General features: G+C 40.5%; 3 protein-coding genes across 5 annotated transcripts in view; 2 read left to right on the forward strand and 1 right to left on the reverse strand.

The window, feature by feature from the left end:
- Nucleotides 1–2,361: 2,361 nt before the first annotated feature.
- higd2a (HIG1 hypoxia inducible domain family, member 2A) lies at nt 2,362–4,302 on the forward strand. The gene is made up of 2 exons (XM_083786127.1): nt 2,362–2,585; nt 3,450–4,302. Exons 1-2 carry the CDS (start codon nt 2,381–2,383, stop codon nt 3,614–3,616), a joined length of 372 nt encoding a protein of 123 aa, XP_083642253.1. The 5' UTR covers nt 2,362–2,380; the 3' UTR covers nt 3,617–4,302.
- On the reverse strand, nt 4,075–11,887 carry cltb (clathrin, light chain B). Of its 3 annotated transcripts, none has more exons than XM_083786124.1 (6): nt 11,331–11,887; nt 9,444–9,505; nt 8,951–9,068; nt 8,234–8,345; nt 5,846–5,899; nt 4,075–5,230 (listed from the first exon to the last, which is right to left on the reverse strand). In XM_083786124.1, exons 1-6 carry the CDS (start codon nt 11,581–11,583, stop codon nt 5,059–5,061), a joined length of 771 nt encoding a protein of 256 aa, XP_083642250.1. In that variant the 5' UTR covers nt 11,584–11,887; the 3' UTR covers nt 4,075–5,058. The 3 variants fall into 3 exon arrangements, with proteins under 3 accessions (XP_083642250.1, XP_083642251.1, XP_083642252.1); XM_083786125.1 differs by lacking the exon at nt 5,846–5,899 and adding an exon at nt 7,112–7,132; XM_083786126.1 differs by lacking the exon at nt 5,846–5,899.
- A 1,522-nt stretch (nt 11,888–13,409) lies between these two features.
- pdlim7 (PDZ and LIM domain 7) overlaps nt 13,410–19,965 on the forward strand; it is a 57,010-nt gene continuing 50,454 nt past the window's right edge. Inside the window, exons 1-2 of the mRNA XM_083785616.1 lie at nt 13,410–13,599; nt 16,089–16,187. Coding sequence (XP_083641742.1) covers nt 13,582–13,599; nt 16,089–16,187 — 117 coding nt within the window. The 5' untranslated portion in view covers nt 13,410–13,581. The remainder of the gene's footprint in view (nt 13,600–16,088; nt 16,188–19,965) is intronic.

The following is a 19,965-nucleotide window of genomic DNA, read 5'->3' on the forward strand; positions in this document are numbered from 1 at the left end:
GTGGAGGCAACCACTCATGGTATCGTCCTGCTTATCGGGACCAGTCAGGTTCAGTGTCTTGCTCAAGGACACTAACCCAGGAGGAGCCGGGGATCAAACCGGAAACTTTCTGATTCCCAAGCAGCTACTCTACCTCCTGAGCCACTGCTGTGCTGAAGAAGAATAGAGATGGAACAAGGAAAGCTGGTAGATATTCAAATACTCTTGATCTAAATATAAATGCTACTGATTCAATTTATTTTCAGTTGACTGATACAAGACAATATTTGTGTGATGCCTTTAAGTCTGTTTGAAGATATTATATATTATTATATATAGATATTATATATTATATTGTTATATATTATATATTCCAATAGAATGGAACACAGGGTTCCATTCTATTGGAATAATAGTTTCCCCTAGTTTACTTTTACATACAAAATATCAAATGTATTTATATAGCACTTTAACAGAAAAATATATATAAAAACAGTATGCATCAAAAAGGCACAAAATACAATAAAATAAATTTGTCTAAAATAACAGAAGATAACAATAAAAAATGATTTTTGATTGATGATTTATAAATGATATATGTGTGTGTGAATTGTGTGTACACATTCAGAGAGATTATTCATATAAATCGTTCACTATTACAGTTATATTAATAGTATAAATACATTTGTTTTGTTAACCGTATTCATTTGCATTATGTTTTTATAAAAAACAATTTCCTTTATTGTGAAATACAGGGGTGAAGTTGATAATTTATGCCATGAACATATTAGCCGATCTACAAGCCCACAACGCGTCACGGATTCTGGGTATTGGAATTTGGGTCTCTGGTGGCTTCGGGCTTTCACCAGTGTTGCCATGTCCGCTTTATAAGCGACTTTGGGCTCTCCACAGTTGCTTTATATTTGGTGGGGGCTTGTTTCTAAAGTGTAGTTGCATATTTGAGCTTGTTCATAAAATCCTAAATGTTTGGTTTTCAAACATTTTCTTTTTCATGTCAAGGACCGGCCACAAGTGTTTTGTACCAGGACTGTCTTGTTATGTTATTAAAGAAATAATAATAATAATAATCCCCAATATTTTTGGAAAATAGCAATGTAGGCCTACAAGCTTGTGATGAATATTACAGTGGATTGGATTCTATGCCATCAAAAGAAACATCAAAATAGACATCCCAATTAAAACCTGGCTTAAAATACTGGACTCTGTGATAGAACCAATTTCCCTCTATGGTTGCGAGATCTGGGGACCTTTAGCAAACCATGACCTTGAAAAATGGGATAAACACCAAACCGAGACCCTACACACAGAACTCTGCAAATCCATTCTCCGTACCCAGCGGAAAACACCAAATAATGCATGCAGGGCAGAATTAGGACGATACCCACTCATAATCAAAATAAAAAAGAGAGCACTTAAGTTCTACAACCACCTAAAAGAAAGTGACCTAGATGCACTCCATAACAAGGCACTCACACACAGTGAAACTCTAGAGAGATGCCCCCTCAGCCACCTGGCCCTGGAACTCCGGGCACAAACACAAACAGAGCCACGAGATAGAAAACCCATTGGACTAAACCAAATTATAAAACAGCAAAAGGAAAACTATCTGACACATTGGAAAGAAGCAACACAAAAGCAGAGTAAACTAGAATGCTATCTGGCCCTAAACAGAGAATACACAGTGGCAGAATACCTGAGCACCGTGACCGACCCAAAACAAAGAAAAATCTTAACTAGGTACAGACTCAGTGAGCACAGTCTCGCGATCGAGAAAGGCCGTCATAGGCAGACGTGTATCCCGAGAGAAGACAGACTATGCACTCACTGCACACAAAATGAAGTGGAAACCGAGCTACACTTCCTAACCATCTGTCCATTGTACCAAGACATCAGAGACACATACTTCCCACTGATTACAACCACACACAGAGATTTTGAAAACATGACCAATGACAAAAAAATCCCATATCTGCTGGGCGAAGTACAACAATGTGCAAACACAGCAGCAAGATTTGTGAGTTGCTGTGATAGGAGAAGGATATCAAATGGAACACAACCACCCTAAAGACTAAGCATTGTGTATATTCCTGCACTATACCTGCATCGAGTGACCTGGGTACATAGAATTTGATCTATTGAAGATTCTGACCTTCAAATGTACATAATTTGTGTATTGATTGTATTGCTGTATTGTTGTATTGTTCTTTCTGCTTTGGCAATGTAAACGTATGTTTTCTCATGCCAATATAGCCCTTTGAAGTGAATTGAATTGGATTGAAACTGGTGGAGTTAATAGACCTGGTCGCTTATTTCTGTCGCAAAATCTGGCAACACTTGCTTTGACTTGACACTGCAGACAAACCTGGTCCTCTAGTCCAACATGGCTGCTGCTAGTCCTCCTGCTCCTACTATTGCCGCTGAGGCGGCTGTAACACCGAAAACAACGCCTTCCTTCCCGATTCCATTTGACTTCTCCAGGCCTCCGGTCATCGAAGGATTCAGCCCTACATCCCCAATTAACAAGGATGAGACTTTCAAGGAAAAGTTCATGAGGAAAACCAAGGAGAACCCCTTCGTCCCTATAGGTGAGTTGTATAAATAAACTAACTGATCATCCATTTAGCTTTACATGGGGTCACATCCGGTTCGCAGCGGATACGGAAACATGTGTGCATGTATAAAGTGTTGTGTAGACTAATTGTGCAAATTGCCGGATACAGTAGGCGGGCTGTAGACCGGATCTGAATAGTACATAGAAACCAGGCATTGGAGGTTAATGACAATCTGTCTTAACATGTGAAACAGCTGCTGCAAACTAGTTAACTTCTTGCATGCAAACAAGTGCATTAGGTTATTCATGTGTTTTGTGTAATTTATTCCAGAACCATTATGCCAGTCAACTGCCACTGGCACTTGCAACTGAGTTGCAAACCAACGGGCTATCTAAACTGTCAAAAGACAACAATGTCATCAACAATGGATTGTGGACAGATGAGTCCAGAATGAACAGGAAGCAGTGCACTAAATTCTGCCTACCAGGTGTCAAGAATAAGTCGACTGATGTTTTATCATATACCTTGTTCTGTCTTGCACAGGACATTATGTGCTTGCTCATGTTACCCAACATGACCCATGAAATATCATAGGAGGTGCAATGCCATCTATTGGTTAGACTCAGGCAACCTTGGCACAGGTGCCAACATTGGCACAGGGGAGGGAGATCACTACCGTTATTGACACTTTCTCACCTTAAGTTTAAACTCATGTACATACCTGCTGGTTTTTATTGTGTATCTTTCTTTAGACATGTTTTTTTTGTTTTATTTTCTCCTTGCTCTCCCCTTTTCTTTTGTTTTCTGAAAACTTTCTCAAAAAATGGAGCTTATAAACAATGCTCGATAAACAAAGCAGATTTATGAATGTGACGTTCTTGTCTTTTGTTCCTGCAGGTTGTCTGGGTACAGCTGGTGCTCTGATTTGGGGCCTCCGAGCCTTCAGTCACGGGAAGACCAGACAGTCCCAGCTGATGATGCGGGGGCGTATCGTGGCTCAAGGATTCACTGTAGTTGCCCTTATTGTGGGCGTCTTGACGACCGCACTAAAACCCAAGCAGTGAGGAGCAGCTATCCTAGAGCTGTAAAGCTCACGACATCAGTCCGAATATTGGATAGAACTGTGGTGGCTAAATGATTTGTGTTAAGATATTTAAAGGCCCCCCTTGAACCACCGGGGATGTTATACTTGAAGTTGGCCCTGTGAAATTAACTCTTCCAACACAGACCAAGTAAGCACTTGGGAATCGGACTGAAGTTCAAGCTTGAGTACATTTTTGATTCAGATTTATGGTTTGAACTTTAGAGAAACATGCCAATCGTACTTGTTGCTTTGTGGGTGATATTTAGCTTTTATTCCTAGACACAAATGGAACCATGATTCTGCAGTCTTCTTGTATCAATGAGATTGTCAGTAATGCTGGCATGGATCATTTCACACCTGACATAAAATCTAATGTTAACTGTCCATGTGTTGTAAATATTGGATCAGTAAAGGAATATTTAATGACACGCTAGCAGAAGCAGTATAGTTTGTTTTATTCAGTTTTCCAGTTCCCTTGTAACATTCTCTTCCTTCATAAAGTCCAAATAGGCAACATGTGAAACTAATTAGGCATTACTATTGGAAAAAAACTTCATTGCAGTTTTGTAAAGAAATGTCAATTATATTTGCATAGTCATTAAACAGACTCCAAATAACAAACTTCATTGTAAGAATGAATAATTAAAATTTAGAATGTTGTACAAATCTTTGGTTGTGGCATGTTTTTCCTTTATGGACTAACATGCTGCCTAAGGCTTCATTTATACCTTATCGCTTGACCAAATGACATTTTCAACTGAAAAAAGCATTGAGTATAAATTAGCCTAAAAAACTTGGAATGAAATTTACAGGATTGAGAGTGAGATCTGAAAGGCCACACACTTTAGCATTTCAAAAAGACATTTTTCTGCTACACAAAATATGGTACTTTAACTATAATACAACATAATTGAACATAGTGTTTGTGGTTACATTGCATTAGTGACAGGCAGAGGTGGTTACAATCTATCCTTAAGGATTGTGCAGTTCTTTGAACTGAATTAAAATGAAAACTAAAAGGTGGTTAATGTAAAAAAAGAGAGCAAATTTATAAAACAAATGGCATGTCCAAAACATTGGCATAATATAAGCATGCAGTTAAGTTGTCCTAATAAGTTCAATTGTGAAGGGAAGATTTTAATTTACAGTAACAATATTTACTCCAATATAACCATGATGCATTTGTGACGATAGGATATGAAAACGGAACAGTCCTTCATTTTATCCAGAGCGAGTGAGAGGTATACTCTAGTATAGAATAATTAGAAAGAAGGGAGTTTGTTTTTCTCAAAGGGTAGTGAAAAAGCCAAAAAAACTAGAGATTTAAGATAGGCATACAAATTCTGTTATTACGCAAACGGGAATGAAAAACTTGGAAAAGGCAAAGGTTTAAAGAAGAGGGTTGGTCCTTGCGTTGCCGCCTTAGCGAACCAGTGGTGTCTGTTTGAGGGAGATGAGGACAGAACGCATGCGAGAGACGTCCTTTGCCTGCTTGTTGGTTTTGGGGTTGAAGTCGCATAGGCGTGCCACTCTCTCCCACTCGGACCCCGGGCTGTCACCGTCGCACTCGGCCAGGAAGGCCTCTTCGGAAGCTCTGCAGGACGGGACAAACCACAAAATAAGGATGCGTCCTGCTAAGACAGGTATTTCTCAACAAAACTCAACACTGGCAAAGCACGTCCACACAAACTGCCACTCGCTTACTAAATTAACCACTTGATCTCCAGCAAACCCTATTCTGGATTTCTGGACATTCGCCAGAAATAGCCGATAAACAAGCTCACCTCGAGTCACGTTGTGACAACTTGTAAGCTTGTATGTCGCCATCTCAAACGAGAAGATAGAGTACGATTGCAACTCAGGGCAGCATAGAGGGTTTAAGTGGTTAATTCACTCGATTGGCAATCTTATTTCAGATATAGAACACGTTCATGCATTTCTCTTCAGTTATCACCTCATGCACCACCTGTGAGCGGTGAGCTCAACAGACAGTTCTATGCAAGCATCATAACATTAGCCTGTGCTTGGGCCTGTTAGAAGCACGTTTTTAAAGGTGAAATTAATACAATCTCATGTCTCAAACCATGCGATTGTAGTTTTAGAGCAGGGGGGCATGCATCCCGTTAAGAAAGGAGGAGCTAGTTTTAAAGAAACTCATGGAATCTATGAGGGGCGTAACATCAAAAAGCAGAGGAGTTCTAAAACCTACACAAAGCCTATAACATCAGAGTTGGGCTGTTTGTAGAAAGACTTGTCAGCAATCCTAGTACGCAGGCAAGCCAAGAAAGCAGGAAAAAAAAGAGAAGAAAAACAGTTTGAGTGAGTGTTCAACAAAGCAGAGAAAGGTTAGGGCCAGCTTAACCACGTTACAGCTGATGTCCCCTATTTTGGGCAGTTTTTTTAAAGTCTTTCTGATTTTATCTTCAAGAACAGCGAAAAGGGCAGGTGTGAAAGTTCACAACACGCCACAATGATATGCATTGGGAGCTTGTAGATCAGCTATTTTCACTATTTGTGTTATGAGACTGTACGACTAAGATTATGACGTGGTTAAGAACACAATACTGTAAGCAACTTGAGAGAAACCAGAGATCTAATAATTATAGGATTCAAATAAAATACAAACCTACTCTTGTAAGCAACTAGCCATAATAGTTGTTGGTCCAGGGTCAATTTTAAACCAATGACAGCTTACACTAGTGTATATGAAAACAACATTTTTGTACATCTAATTCTCGACTGTCTGGTTCTCACCCTTTTTAATTTCAAGGACCCCAGTTTGTTATTCATTAGGCCAAGGAACCCCATTTTGTAACCCAGGCAGGAATCCCAATCTACACTATACAATCATGTTAATTAATAGAACAAAATAGAGGTCTAATTGTACACTGAGTGAAAGACCTCTTTGTTTCCTAACTTCAATCATTTAGCTGGGGACTCACAGGATCAAGGACACCTGCAGAATGGGAAAAGTACTGAAATGTTTTACTTAAGTAAAAGTATCAATACTGCAATGCAAAATACTCTGTTACAAGTAAAGGTCTGGTATAAAATGGTAGTAGAAAGTAGAAAGTAACTTTTTTGTATGCAGAATGTGCCATTTCAAGTTTTCAAATGTATAAAGCTCTACAATCTCACATTGTGAGCTAAACTTGTACATCGGCTATTTTCAAATGGCAAGAAATGTATATAGGGTTGAAATGTGTTGTAACTTTCACCAATGGACGCCTGGGGGTCCCCGGAGGGGCCCATGCTGAGAACCAGTGTTCTAATGGCAAGCGTATCTCCGGATTAAAAATTCCCCATGTGTATTAAATGTGCGCATACAGCACTAGTCTCATCTAATGTGTCACTGGGTCGCATACAAAACTAGTCTCAGTCTAATGTGTCATTGGGGGATTCTCTCTGAATGCTTACAGAAACATGGGAGAGGCAGAAATGAGCCTAAACTACAGTCACAGATGCAAAGTGATACCGTGCCAGACTTTGCTGGAGTCTGTTGGAAAGCGTGAGAGAAGAAAAGGTTAGCCTGATCAGGAAAAACAGAACGACTACATATTGTGACGTTTTACTGCAGGATATGGCCAGGCATACTTAAAACCCTCTAAAAGATAAACATTTAGTTATAGTAAACTACTATCAGTCAGTAGCTATTTTTCTTCATTGCTCACTATTGGCCAACAATATCATAACGGAACTTGAGGGCCAAAACAACATGACATTCTGATAGTCTCTCATCATTTTTTAATGCGTCCCTCTGTTACACCCCCGGGTCCCACAGAAAGCATTTTGATGCCGTCGGGTGGAAAGAAACCTTGTATATCAAAAACTGTTATTATTATTTTTAGGATTCCTATGGATCAAAATCAGCAGATCTACATGATCAAAACACGACATGTTGTGACCGGGTTTGAAGTTGCAGATCGGCTATTTTTGGTACTTAAGTATGACTAAGTAGGGCATTCATTTACAAAAGAACATTGAAATATGGACATGCAAGGTTTCTAGCTGACAGCAACGATTTGTTTCCTTGAGGCACTGAGGTCATCTGTTACAGCTCCAATCTCCCACAGCCATCGCCAAACATACGGTCTCACACAAACACACCAACTAACTATTCTGTGGTCGTTCTGCTACTTGTGTGTTGGAATGTTGCTTGCTTCGGTGGGAGAAAATCGATTCAGCATTAAGACTATGATTATTTTTTGTATGAGCTGCATTGACTCTTGAATGCCAACTGGCAATTCTTTTGACATTCTGGCAAAAATGCATCATTCTGAATTTCGTTTACAGATCAGCAGACAGAATTAAATGTTTAATTTGTTATTCGAAAATTCAAAATGTTTGTTGTTCCAAATAAAATGAGAAATCTATTCATTTAAGTGTTTTAAGAAAACAAATGATTCATAATCGCATGTTTTTTTTAAAAGACTGCAGCAGTCAACACATGGAAAAAAAAACTTTGGCAAAATCCCACCACCTACGTAGTTACTTCTAGCATTGTGACACTAATCTAAGAAAACCACCCCGGGATCAAATAAATTGACATGGACCACTGTGTAACTCTGCCACATACAGAGACGAGCCACTCACTGACCTGTTGTTGGCCTTGTTCTTCTCCATCTGTTCGTTCTGGTGAAGATGCCAGTCCTCCAGCTCTTTCCTGGCCTTCTCCTTCCATTCTGCCTCCGCAGCCTTGGATGCATTGTCTAAACGGAGCACAAAATAATAATAGTTAAACCAGCGATTCCCGACCTGTGGTCCATGAGCATACGGCAAAATTAGTTTTCATTGTGATACTGAAAAATAGGAACTTAAGTATAGTGCTTTGGTTCCATTGAACACAATCGATTGATTTTCTGCAGCACCTGGTGGTCAAAATTAACGGGTGCTTTTCTTTTTTCTTCTCTTGCACATTGGATGAGGATTCCTGTGCATGTTTGCATTTGGGGCGGGAATAGCCGACAGCACCAGTTTAAAATAGAACAGAGGAGCACACATTACACAATACGTTTAATACTGTCATTTTGCTTTGTGGAGTATTTTTAGCAACAACTCTGGTAGCCATGATGTCATTACAATGTATGTTGGAGGCAGACTACACTACAATAGTATTTAGATCAGTGGTTCTCAAACTAAATTAATGTATTTGCCCACAGAGACTCATCTGAAAATATTTTATAATTTTCTGTTGACAAAATTAATAATCAATTAAATTGATTTGTTTGGTTAACTTTTACACTCTTATAACCAAGGTCAATGTAGGACACTTCCTACATTGACCACTGTTATAGGAGTTCTACTGGTGTGTTACCTAGTTCCTCCAGGCGTGTCTTCTGTTCTTCTCTCCATTTCCGCAGGCTCTCTGGTTCCTGCCTCAGCTGGTCCACCTGAGCGATGGCTGCATAGTTGTCTGTCGGGCCATTGGACTCCTGGTGGGAGGAAATTAAGTCAATATTTAGCCTCTAGCGATAATACTATTCACAGAAAATACCACAGATATTGGAAAGCTGCTAAAGAAATATGAACTATTGTAAATGTCTAATGGGCGGCTTTGTCAATGATTCTATTGGGAGAAGAACATGAAAATCGAACACTTCCCCATGCGGTCTGTCTCAAGTGCTGTAAAATAACAGCAGGCCTCCCTAAAACAGGATTTCCAGCAGCTTTGAGTGAGCCCTTGAGACACTTCTTTTCACATCATCTTCAGCGGGACAGGATTTCAGTAAGCAGAGTTGGTCTTTAAACACAACATTTAAAGTATTACCGTAGGACAGGGAGTGATTGCAGAATTTATTAAAGCTCACCTGAAACATGTCCCCATTCACTGTGGCAACAGGCTCTTCTTCAAAACCGTCAGCAAAACCGTCTGCAAAACAAGAGCCAAGTCGTCTCAAAGCATAGTCACTGGAGAGTTCCACGCGTACGTACGTCCCCTATCTCAACAAACCATGTGACAGCCAGGGTGTACTCTGTAGATCTTAAGCCAGAAATGCAGACACACCTGTTTGGACACTGATGTGATGACTGATGATGACCTGACTGACTGTTGGTAGTAGTCAATAGTATGACTATCCACACACACACACACACACACACACACACTGGGACACTGCATCCATCAACTTCCAGGCTCAGCAACAATGTTGTGCGGCGAAGTATAAAATAATGCTTACATGCAGAATCGATTATACAAAAAAGCAATCTGATCAATAGAGCGTCGCAGTCCCTCCCCCTTTCAGAACGACGAGTGGCCCAGGAAATGAATCGCAATGCATTTTTCCCATAGGCTTTTCAGAAAGTATTTATTTAAAGACGGTTACGCCGCGGACAAAGCCAACTTGGATCGTGACAAATCATGACAATGAACACAATATTTTGGGCCGATCAAATCATTAGAAAGAAGAAAATAAAGGCAGGAGACAACACTTTGTTTTGTTTTTCTTCTTATAAATTATTTGATCGGCCCAAAACATTGTGTTCATTGTCATGATTTGTCACGATCCGAGTTGGCTTTGTCCGCGGCGTAACCGTCTTTAAATAAATACTTTAAGAAAAGCCTATGGGAAAAATGCATTGCGATTCATTTCCTGGGCCACTCGTCGTTCTGAAAGGGGGAGGGAGCGAAGCTCTATTAAAGCTGATTATTAACTAATTTGACCTGAGACCCTGTGGAACCACTGTGGGTCCTCGGACGGACCCCACTTTGAGAACCAAACAGTTTCCCAAACAGTGGGTCAGGACCCATCTTTGGGTCGGATACCAATTTATAAAAAGTTTAAACTGAAAGGGGGGTGGATTGAAAATAGTAAAGTTAAGTGTTGGGTCTTGAGCTAAAAAGTTTGTGAACCAGTGAGATGATGGGAACTAGAACAGTGATAAGTTACCACTACCAGGCCATAAGGGAGTCAATACATTTTCATTTTTCAGTCAAATGTTTACTGAAAATAAAACAAATATCATTGGGTACAGGGTATTAGATAGATGCTGTAGTGTTTACTGTAAGCACATCTATTCTAGTTCCTCCTTGCACCCTTTCATTTAACTTCATACTGAACTCACCCAAAGATGCTAGCCTGACATGTTTTATTATAATGTAACACGTGTTCAGGTTTCTGTATTAACTTTGTTATAGTCTTGATTATTTTATTCTCTTACTAACAATTTATTATGCAATTTTATACACAATTTGGCAGTAATTCACATGATGTGAGCATCCTAACTGTGACTACCTAAATTATGAGTCAGTCAAGTACATTTTTATCCCAATATCACAAAACATATCCCCAAGGGCTGTACATACATAAACCAATAAACTAACAATAAAAACAAATCAGTGCAACAACATGCATACATAAGCGGTACAAATACATACATGTACAATTGTACACAAAACACTGACTGGAGATAACTGACAAACTGGTGATAAATACTATTATTAATACTTTTTTTATTAGCCGAGACCAAACTTGTTAATATTTTATTAAATAACAAATAAAGTATTGACTTACTATTAAACGACCAAGGGTGTGACTGTCGCTTGCAAGATATCTGATCTACAAGCTAACGAGTAACGACAATCATTATATACAATACAGCCGAAACTTAGTAGTACAGTACTAGAGTATTAGAGATTTTAGTTAGCAATGTCAATTAGCATATAGTTAGCATCGGTTTAGTCCCAGTGACTTTACCGTAAGTGTCTGCTATGATGTCCGGACTCGGAGCAGCCACAACGGGAGCAGCAGCAGCCGCCGGCTCGGGGGCAGCCGCAGCGGGCTCAGGTTCGTCCTCCAGCAGCTCCTCCGGTGCTTCCTCCTCCTCCAGGGCTCCGCCGAAGCCCTCGTCGTCGTTCTCGATCACCGCGATCTCGCTCTCCTGCTGGGCCAGGAAGGCCGCCGCTGGGTCCTCCTCGACCGGCTGCACCACCGCTCCGTTGTCGGCCATTGTTCGCTGGGGGAAAAGTCGCTCTTTTGTCTTGTTTTTGTTTGTTTTAAGTTGGTGGGCTAGTTAGCTCAAGCTAGCCGGGGGTGCTAACGTCAGTCCGATTGGACTTCCGAGAGGATAGGTCTGTATTGGCCAAAATAAATTGAGTAAATATTTACAATTAAATTTGTATTAACCCCTCAGATTTAGTCTTTTTTCAAAAAGACTGAAAAAACGCTGTTAAAACGTTGTGTCTATTAAACGTTGTGGTCCCAACACTGCAGTGACTGATGATTCATGATTTTTCTTGACTTGCTCAACCGGTGAAATCATAACCTCTCGCGTCACAGGCAGGCTGTCTGGTTTCTATTCTATTCTAACGTACTTAAGTCCGGTGTAAAGCCCACCCTATTGTATCCGGTAATTTACTCACAAATACATGCACCCACACAAACCGTTTCCGTATCCGCTCTAGACAAGATTCACAACTTGCTAAGTGAACTGACCTCAGTGAGTAATGCTCAACCAACCAGTTGGAATAAAGTGACCATCTAATAAAGTGACGGGCGTAGTGTCTGTTTTTAGACTCTATCGCCATCTGCTGGACAAAGCGTGATATGGACACTTTATTTTATTATCTTCTAAAATACATAATTAAATAAAACCTTTTTACACCTTCAAAGTTAACGAATGGTTGTTTGAGTGAACACGAGGGTGTAGGCTATTGTTTATATTTTGTTCATTATTGATTGAAGTTTTTATTAGGCCGAATCTCAGAAATTAGCTCCTTTTGGAACCTCAACAGTGGAGGTGACTGACGGTTCCAAACGAGGCTAGTCAGAAATACCACAGCAGGAGCCGAGGTACAGTCAGGCAAAAAGAATAACACCAAAAAGTCCTGGGGACTAGTTTCCATTGTGGAAACTAATTAAATGTTCAATTTATCAACATAGTAGGCTATATACAAATGTGAATATGGGTCTATGTAGATCAAGTGTTTGTTTAACATACAATGGACCAAATATACTTTGACACCCATTATTTTAGCTTCAGTGAGGGACATCTCCTCAAAATAAAGACCCTAAGCCTAATTTATCATGCAAGGCAACATGAGTAAAGACAGCCCATACATACAACCAGTGCGGCAAACGTTCTATACTGAATGTATCTTCATCATGGCACAAATAATATATAAATATTAACTATATCAAATACAACTCCAGGAGTCCAGGTGTTGCTGATTGTGGAACATAAAAAGCATGAATATGTTTTTTCACTTTGTTTTGTTTTGTTATGTTGTGAACTTGTGTTGTTAAAGAATAATGCACGTGATGTAGTTGCAACGGGAGAAAAAACAGAGCAAATGAGTGAAAGCCTTTAATGAAATGAGCAGCTCAGCTGAGCTATACTGGGATGGTATTCAAGCTTCCATTAAACTCCCTAAACTCAATTAATTACATTTGATTGCGTTCTGATTACATCTAAAACTAATTCAATTAAGTTAATTTCTATGAACTTAATCTAATTAGTTTTAATCGGAGGAACGCAATGTTTCGTTTCTACGAAACATAAAAAACAACAACAATGGTTGTCTGACAACCGGTGGGCCAATCACGGCGCGATCGTCCGGACCATGGGATGCATCCTATGGACGGATCGTTTTTTCTTATAAAAAAAGAAGGAATTCCTAGGGAGTGGCTAAATACTCCAGCCTCGCGAGAGTATCACCGGTTCCCCCTAAAAAGAACAGATCTACAGGCTAACAACGCGTTGCGTCGCGATGCGTTGTTGGCTTATAGATCTGTTATTTTTGGGGCGACACCATGGTACTTAGAAAATACAAATCCTCAGAGAGGGAATAGATCTCAGGCTGCTTTCTGGACGGGATCCGCTGTTCCTTTTTGACGTCTGAGGAAGTCCCAGGCTTGGATCTCGAGCCTAATTTATTGATAATTTAATTGATTGTTTTTTAATAAGGATTCGGGATCAGGAAAGCTCTTTTTAGACTTTGAACTCAGGATGTCTGGTGGACAAGAGGTAAGGAAGCAATGATCATTCATTCGATTTCTTAAGAACTGGGTAAAAACTTTACTTGAGACAAGAACTTTAACCGAAACTCGTAATATCTGAAATAATGTATTGCCTGGGAGAAGTTGTGCAGCCGTAGCCTACTTACTAGCGGGTTAAAAGTATCCGGCAGAACTTAAGAAGAGTTTTTATTTTATTTTATTAAACAAAAGAAAAGAAAAAAATTGCAGTGTATGCAATGCATGGGCCTGTGTGAGTCCAAGGTGATGAAAGTTTTTCGTGTGTGTTGCACTACAACAAACCTTGGTATATTGATTGTAAAAAAACAAAACAATATATTGTACCTACTAGGATAACGTATACAAAAAGTTATTTCCAGTGTAGTCCTGTATTTATTATTAGACTATACAAGGTGAGTTTGTGTGACTGACTTTTTCTCAGAGTTTCAGCTGCTCTGCATTGTGACAGCTTCTCGTGATATAAATGACTGCAGAAAAAGAGCCCACACACCTATTTCTATTTTGGCCACAGAGACGTCATTTAAACAGAAATACACCTGGTGTGATGTGCGTGTTGCCTCGAGTTTTAAAGGGATGAATGAACGCAGTGTTTCACCACCAGTGTTATGTAAATAACAATCTAAGGTCTCCTAGATCTTCACCTGTTGATGTTGTGTTATTGCCAAGCCAATATTTTAAAGTTGGTTTTCTAATTTGAAGCTTTTTGATGCCTCAATATTGATGGCACAAAATCACAGATTAAGATGCAGCTTAATCACATTGCCTGTTAAGTGTTCACACATTGACATTTTGTTTTTAAATTTAATTACGAAAAACTACATTATTGTAATGTTGGAAAGACTTAGAATGGTGTCCTTAAATGTGGCTTGTTTTGTGGGAAGTTTTTTTAAATTGACGTTTACAAAATTGTTGTTTATAATTACAGACTCACATTTAAACTTAGATTAGCCGCCCTCAAGGAATCTTAACATCTTATTATAGCAACTGCAATAGCTTTTGCATGGGGACTCAACTGCCTGGGCCCTGGGGTGCCATGCTATCCCATGCAGGTCTATAAGCCTGCATTTTGCACCTCGTTTTCTATAGTTTACAATCCAGGGCAAATAAACCTAACAACATTTTAAAACCTTTTTTGAACTGACTTGAAAGCATCCTTTTTTGGGTCCCCCTGTCGCTTTAAGAGCTTGATGTCATAAACTAATTGCTGGTTTGAGGGTTTTTTTGTACTGTGCTGAAACGGACTTCATGCTCTCTGGAAGGAATGCAGGGTCTCACAGGCTTCGCTTCACATACGTCGGCAGGCCTGGCCTTCTCTCTGTGCTTCAGAAGTAGTCTATACTTTTAACTGTCCATAGGTTTTATGTGCAAAAAATCTGTGCCAGAATATTGGGTGGTTGATGTTCTCCTTCTCTCCAACCCTCACCCCCCACCCCTCTCCGTGACTCATGTGGGTGTTGGGCTGAAATAGTTTGGTGTAGTTTTACATTCCTTATATAGCCTCTGAGGATTGTGTGGAGAAGCAAGGACTTGCCTCTGTCACAAGAAGGAGGGAGGGGGAGAGAGAGACACACACACACACACACACACACACACACACACACACACACACACACACACACACACACACACACACACACTCACAGAGAGAGAGAGAGAGAGCTCACCACCTTTTGGCTGTAGCCTCCTCATCAGGTTAGGGTTTCCAAGCGAACGCCACAGGACAAGGTAGGCTTGGATGGCAGCAAGGGGCTGTATGTCATGATGATGAGTGCTGCTATCTTGTAGTGGGGAAGCGGGGGGGAGGGGGACAACATAAAGAGTGGAGTGAGGGTGCAGGTATGTAGGTCACGTCAGCCAGCCCTATGCCCGTAAGTCACTTGGTACCATAGCTCCGGGTGGGTCAAGTTGCCCTTGGTTCTTCTTAGAATTACATGATGAGGGGTTGTAATCTTTAAAAGCTATTAATGCAAATGCACTATTCAAATGACGTTAAACATTGAGGCACATATCTCCTTGCTGTATCTGCATTCTGCCAAATGTATGTACAGCAGCTGCAGGCTGCCAAAGTTCATGATAATTGATGCGGAACGTTATGTTTCATTTTCTTTAATGAATTAAAATTAAAATTTTAAATTTTTAGTCTGCTGAAATTCCGGTTGCAGTACAGGGTGTGCAGTATTGGTATCATATGTACTCTCGCCTGTCATAAACGCAAGTGCATATTTGTGCCAGAGAGCAGTGTTAATAATGAACTCCATAAGTATGTAGATTGACTCACAGGTTAGTAGGTTAAACCTTATTTTCTCTCATACCCTCTTCTGTGTCTGACATTGTTCTCCCCAGATCAATTGTTTCGAACAGAATCCCAGCTGACAGTTGACATCGAAGCAGGGGGAAATAATGTTCTGGAACACAATGTTTTCAGAGCAGTCCAGCTAATTAACATTGGTTTCTTGTTTTTCTCTTCTCTTTCCCAAGGCCATGAACGTATACAGCATAACCCTGGAAGGCCCAGCGCCCTGGGGCTTCAGGCTGCAGGGAGGCAAGGACTTCAGCATGCCTCTCACCGTGTCAAGGGTAATACCTACTTCCTTTATGTGCTGCTTTGTATCTGTGATATCAACAACAACATGCCGTGTAAGAAGCGAGACGTTTAGATAGAACATTAGTTCTTAAAAGTCGGGTCCCCGCCCTACCTCACATCATATCAAACTTTATTTATAAAGCACATTTAAAAACAAAGTGCTGTAAAAGTCAAGAAAACGTAGCATCAACAATAAAATCAAATGTAATTAATACATCAATAACAAACGGGTGTGCACATACAGTAGATACAATAAGACACTGAAGGGGTCCTTGAGGGGGTTCCAGGGGATCTCCTGAGAAATTAGTTAATATAGCATCAATCTATTTCATTTTAACAAATCTTATGTGGAGGTCACAATGCAATATTAATTTGGGGGCCTTGACATGGCAAAGTTTGAGAACCGTGTGTGTGTGTGTGTGTGTGTGTGTGGGTGGGTGTACAATGTAGATATGCCCCTCAGAAATGTGTGTCTCTCAAACCACCGCTCAGCGCCAAATCCCTTGTGCACACTGCCAGCTGCAGGGGAGGAAACTCAGTCCTTGAATATCTTTCCATTATTATTTATTTATTTGAATTATCTCAGTGGAGCTGAGATGCTACCCCTGGAGCTGTAATTTGAGGCTAGTATTTATGATCCCAACTCCACATTTGGGCAAATGCTGACGTGATCCATATGATGTCATGACACAAGGAAGCCACGACGCTATTAGACCCTGTCTAGTGTTCTTTTGGGGGGACATTTTCACATTCTCCCTCCCTAAAGAATGTGGCAAACAGTTACACTCTTCACCCCCGCCGTCACCCCATCAGAGCACCTTAACTCTATGTAAAGGGCTTCGATCTATTTTTAAAGAGTCTATTTGCGTCTGCAACACAAGCGCGACCACACAGCAATGATGACCCAACCTGTTCTGGATTATATCCTCTTTTGTTAAATTGGTCCAGTGACCCTCAACCTTTTCGATGTCAAGGTCCCTCAGTTTGATATACATTTCAGAGCATGGTAATTATGGTATCTTCTTTTTTTTCTTTTTCTTTTCATCTGCAAAATAAAAATGTCAGTGTTAATTTATTTAACTGATAGTTCCATTCGTAAACTCAGAGTTCTAGACCTGTAAGGATCCATTTAACTAGACCAGTGGTTCTCATTTTCTCAACCATTTTTATACAAGTACCACCACAGAAAATATCTGGCTGTCCAAGTACCACCATAATAACTGATGTTAAAATACAGGAGCGTGGACCTGCCCCATCCTATTCAGCTATGCACAGTTAACACAGGAGGGACCTTTTTATTTATTCCTTGAATTTATTTGGTTTTTGTTCCATCCCTAAGCCAATAATGCTGCTGCTCTGACCAAACTCTGTCTAATCAGCACAACTGATATTTCTAATATCAGTTGAGTTGTGATTAATCCGTTCTCAAATCTTCTATTATCAGCTCGGTGTGCTGTCATGCTCATTTCAGCATGGCTGGATAGCCTATTTCAACCATTTGCTTGGTCAGAAGAACTTCCTGCAGTAATATAAATATCTGAGTACCACCAGAGGCGGGCTCAAGTACCACTAGTGGTACACGTGCCAGAGGTTGAGAAACACTGAACTAAAGAATAATGCACGTGATGTAGTTGCAACGGGAGAAAAAACAGAGCAAATGAGTGAAAGCCTTTAATGAAATGAGCAGCTCAGCTGAGCTACTGGGAAGGTATTCAAGCTTCCATGAAACTCCCTAAACTCAATTAATTACATTTGATTGCGTTCTGATTACATCTAAAACTAATTAAATTAAGTTAATAGAAACAAAACATAAAAAACAACAACAAAGGTTGTCTGACAACCGGTGGGCCAATCACGGTGTGGGGGGGGAGGGGGGGGGGGGGGGGGGGGGGATTAATAGACCCCGAGGGTGAATCAGGTTTCTGTTAGTTTTTCAAATCTGGCGTTGGCTCTCAACATTCTTCCGAGGCATCATGTCAGCAGTGGTCTGTTGTGTGTTTTGTTTTGTTGCCGAGGGGTCCGCTGGTATTAGGTACTGTACTCTTCCCCTCCCTGTAAGGATGTGATGATGGGTAGCGGTTTGTTTTGTTTATCCGTCCTCTGGAACACACTGCCGTTAATGTCCGTTTTAGGTCACTGGATCTTGGCTTTAAATGGATTCTCTCTGATTCTCTTATAAACTGCCATTGATGTTAAAGAGGACGAGAGAGCAACAAGCCATTTCCCAGGCCTTATATGTGCAGTGTTTCTTTGCCTTGACACACACACACACACACGCACGCACGCACGCGCGTTGCCGGCAGACCAGACTTACCATTATGCAGTCATTTTCCACTGACAGTGTTATATTGTTACCTTAGAGGCTGAAGTGACCTTTAAACAATATACTGATTTACATAGAATATATATAGTATATTAGTGTGTGTGTGTGTGTGTGTGTGTGTGTCGCTGTGCACGTGCCTGCGTACGTGAGCTAAACCTGCATTGAGAGCAATAATAATTTCTCACCTGCCAGCACACGTTCCTTACCTGCCCGTTTCACTGGCAGGCATCAGACAGAACAAAACGGAATGTTCCCACTGGAAGCATGTCAACAAACACTTTATCTTCTACCAAAACAAGGCTGAATGGATGCAGAAACATTAATATGACAAGGAAGGCCAAACACAAAGCAGTCATATCTTTTAGGGTGGCAGGGTACAGTTGCAGGATGTGAGTGTGGATGGGGGGCCAAGTTCAGGAATTTGAATGTCAGAAAGCGACAGCAGTAGTGGCATGGAATCAAATCACCATTACTAGCCGATCAATGCAAAAATGTCGCCCTATTTTCTTGCTAAAGCCTTTAATGAAATGAGCAGCTCAGCTGAGCTACTGGGAAGGTATTCAAGCTTCCATTAAACTCCCTAAACTCAATTAATTACATTTTGATTGCGTTCTGATTACATCTAAAACTAATTAAATTAAGTTAATAGAAACGAAACATAAAAAACAACAACAATGGTTGTCTGACAACCAGTGGGCCAATCACGGCGCGATCGTCCGGACCATGGGATGCATCCTATGGACGGATCGTTTTTTCTTATAAAAAAAGAAGGAATTCCTAGGGAGTGGCTAAATACTCCAGCCTCGCGAGAGTATCACCGGTTCCCCCTAAAAAGAAGAGATCTACAGGCTAACAACGCGTTGCGTCGCGAATCGATGCGTAGTTGGCTTATAGATCTATTATTTGAATTGGCAAAGGCAAAACTTGCATACATTTTATGGAAAAATCTGAAAATGTTTGCCTTCATTGACATGCCCAACACGGGTGCAGTACTTAGTTCAGACTAGTCATTGGTCCGACAAACGACAACCTACCTCAAACACATTCAATCAACTAATCAAATTATTATTATTATTATTATTTATCAAATCAGTCGACAAATCCGTATTTGACTGGGATGGCAACCCTATAAATAATGTTTTGGTTTTGTGTGCCTGTAACGGCCGAAACCCTGTGTGGTGACATAATGTGGCCTTAATCATCAGCTGCACTTAATCATCAGCTAGTGCAGACCGCCAGTTTGCTTCACAGATCCAGGTACATCACCCGTCTTGATTACTTTCCTTCCTGTCATAGTAACGTGACTCACATGCTTTCTTGAACTGTGAAGCCTTTCCGCGTCCCTCTTTGTCTCGCATGCCGTCATATAGCTTTCATGACTGACTGTCTAGTAGCCTCGGGGGAGAGGGTGGATACGGAGGTCAATGATGTCATAAGCGGAAGCCAAA

The sequence above is a fragment of the Protomyctophum parallelum genome (assembly GCF_964188405.1).
Source record: "Protomyctophum parallelum genome assembly, chromosome: 16".
Lineage (NCBI taxonomy): Eukaryota > Metazoa > Chordata > Actinopteri > Myctophiformes > Myctophidae > Protomyctophum > Protomyctophum parallelum.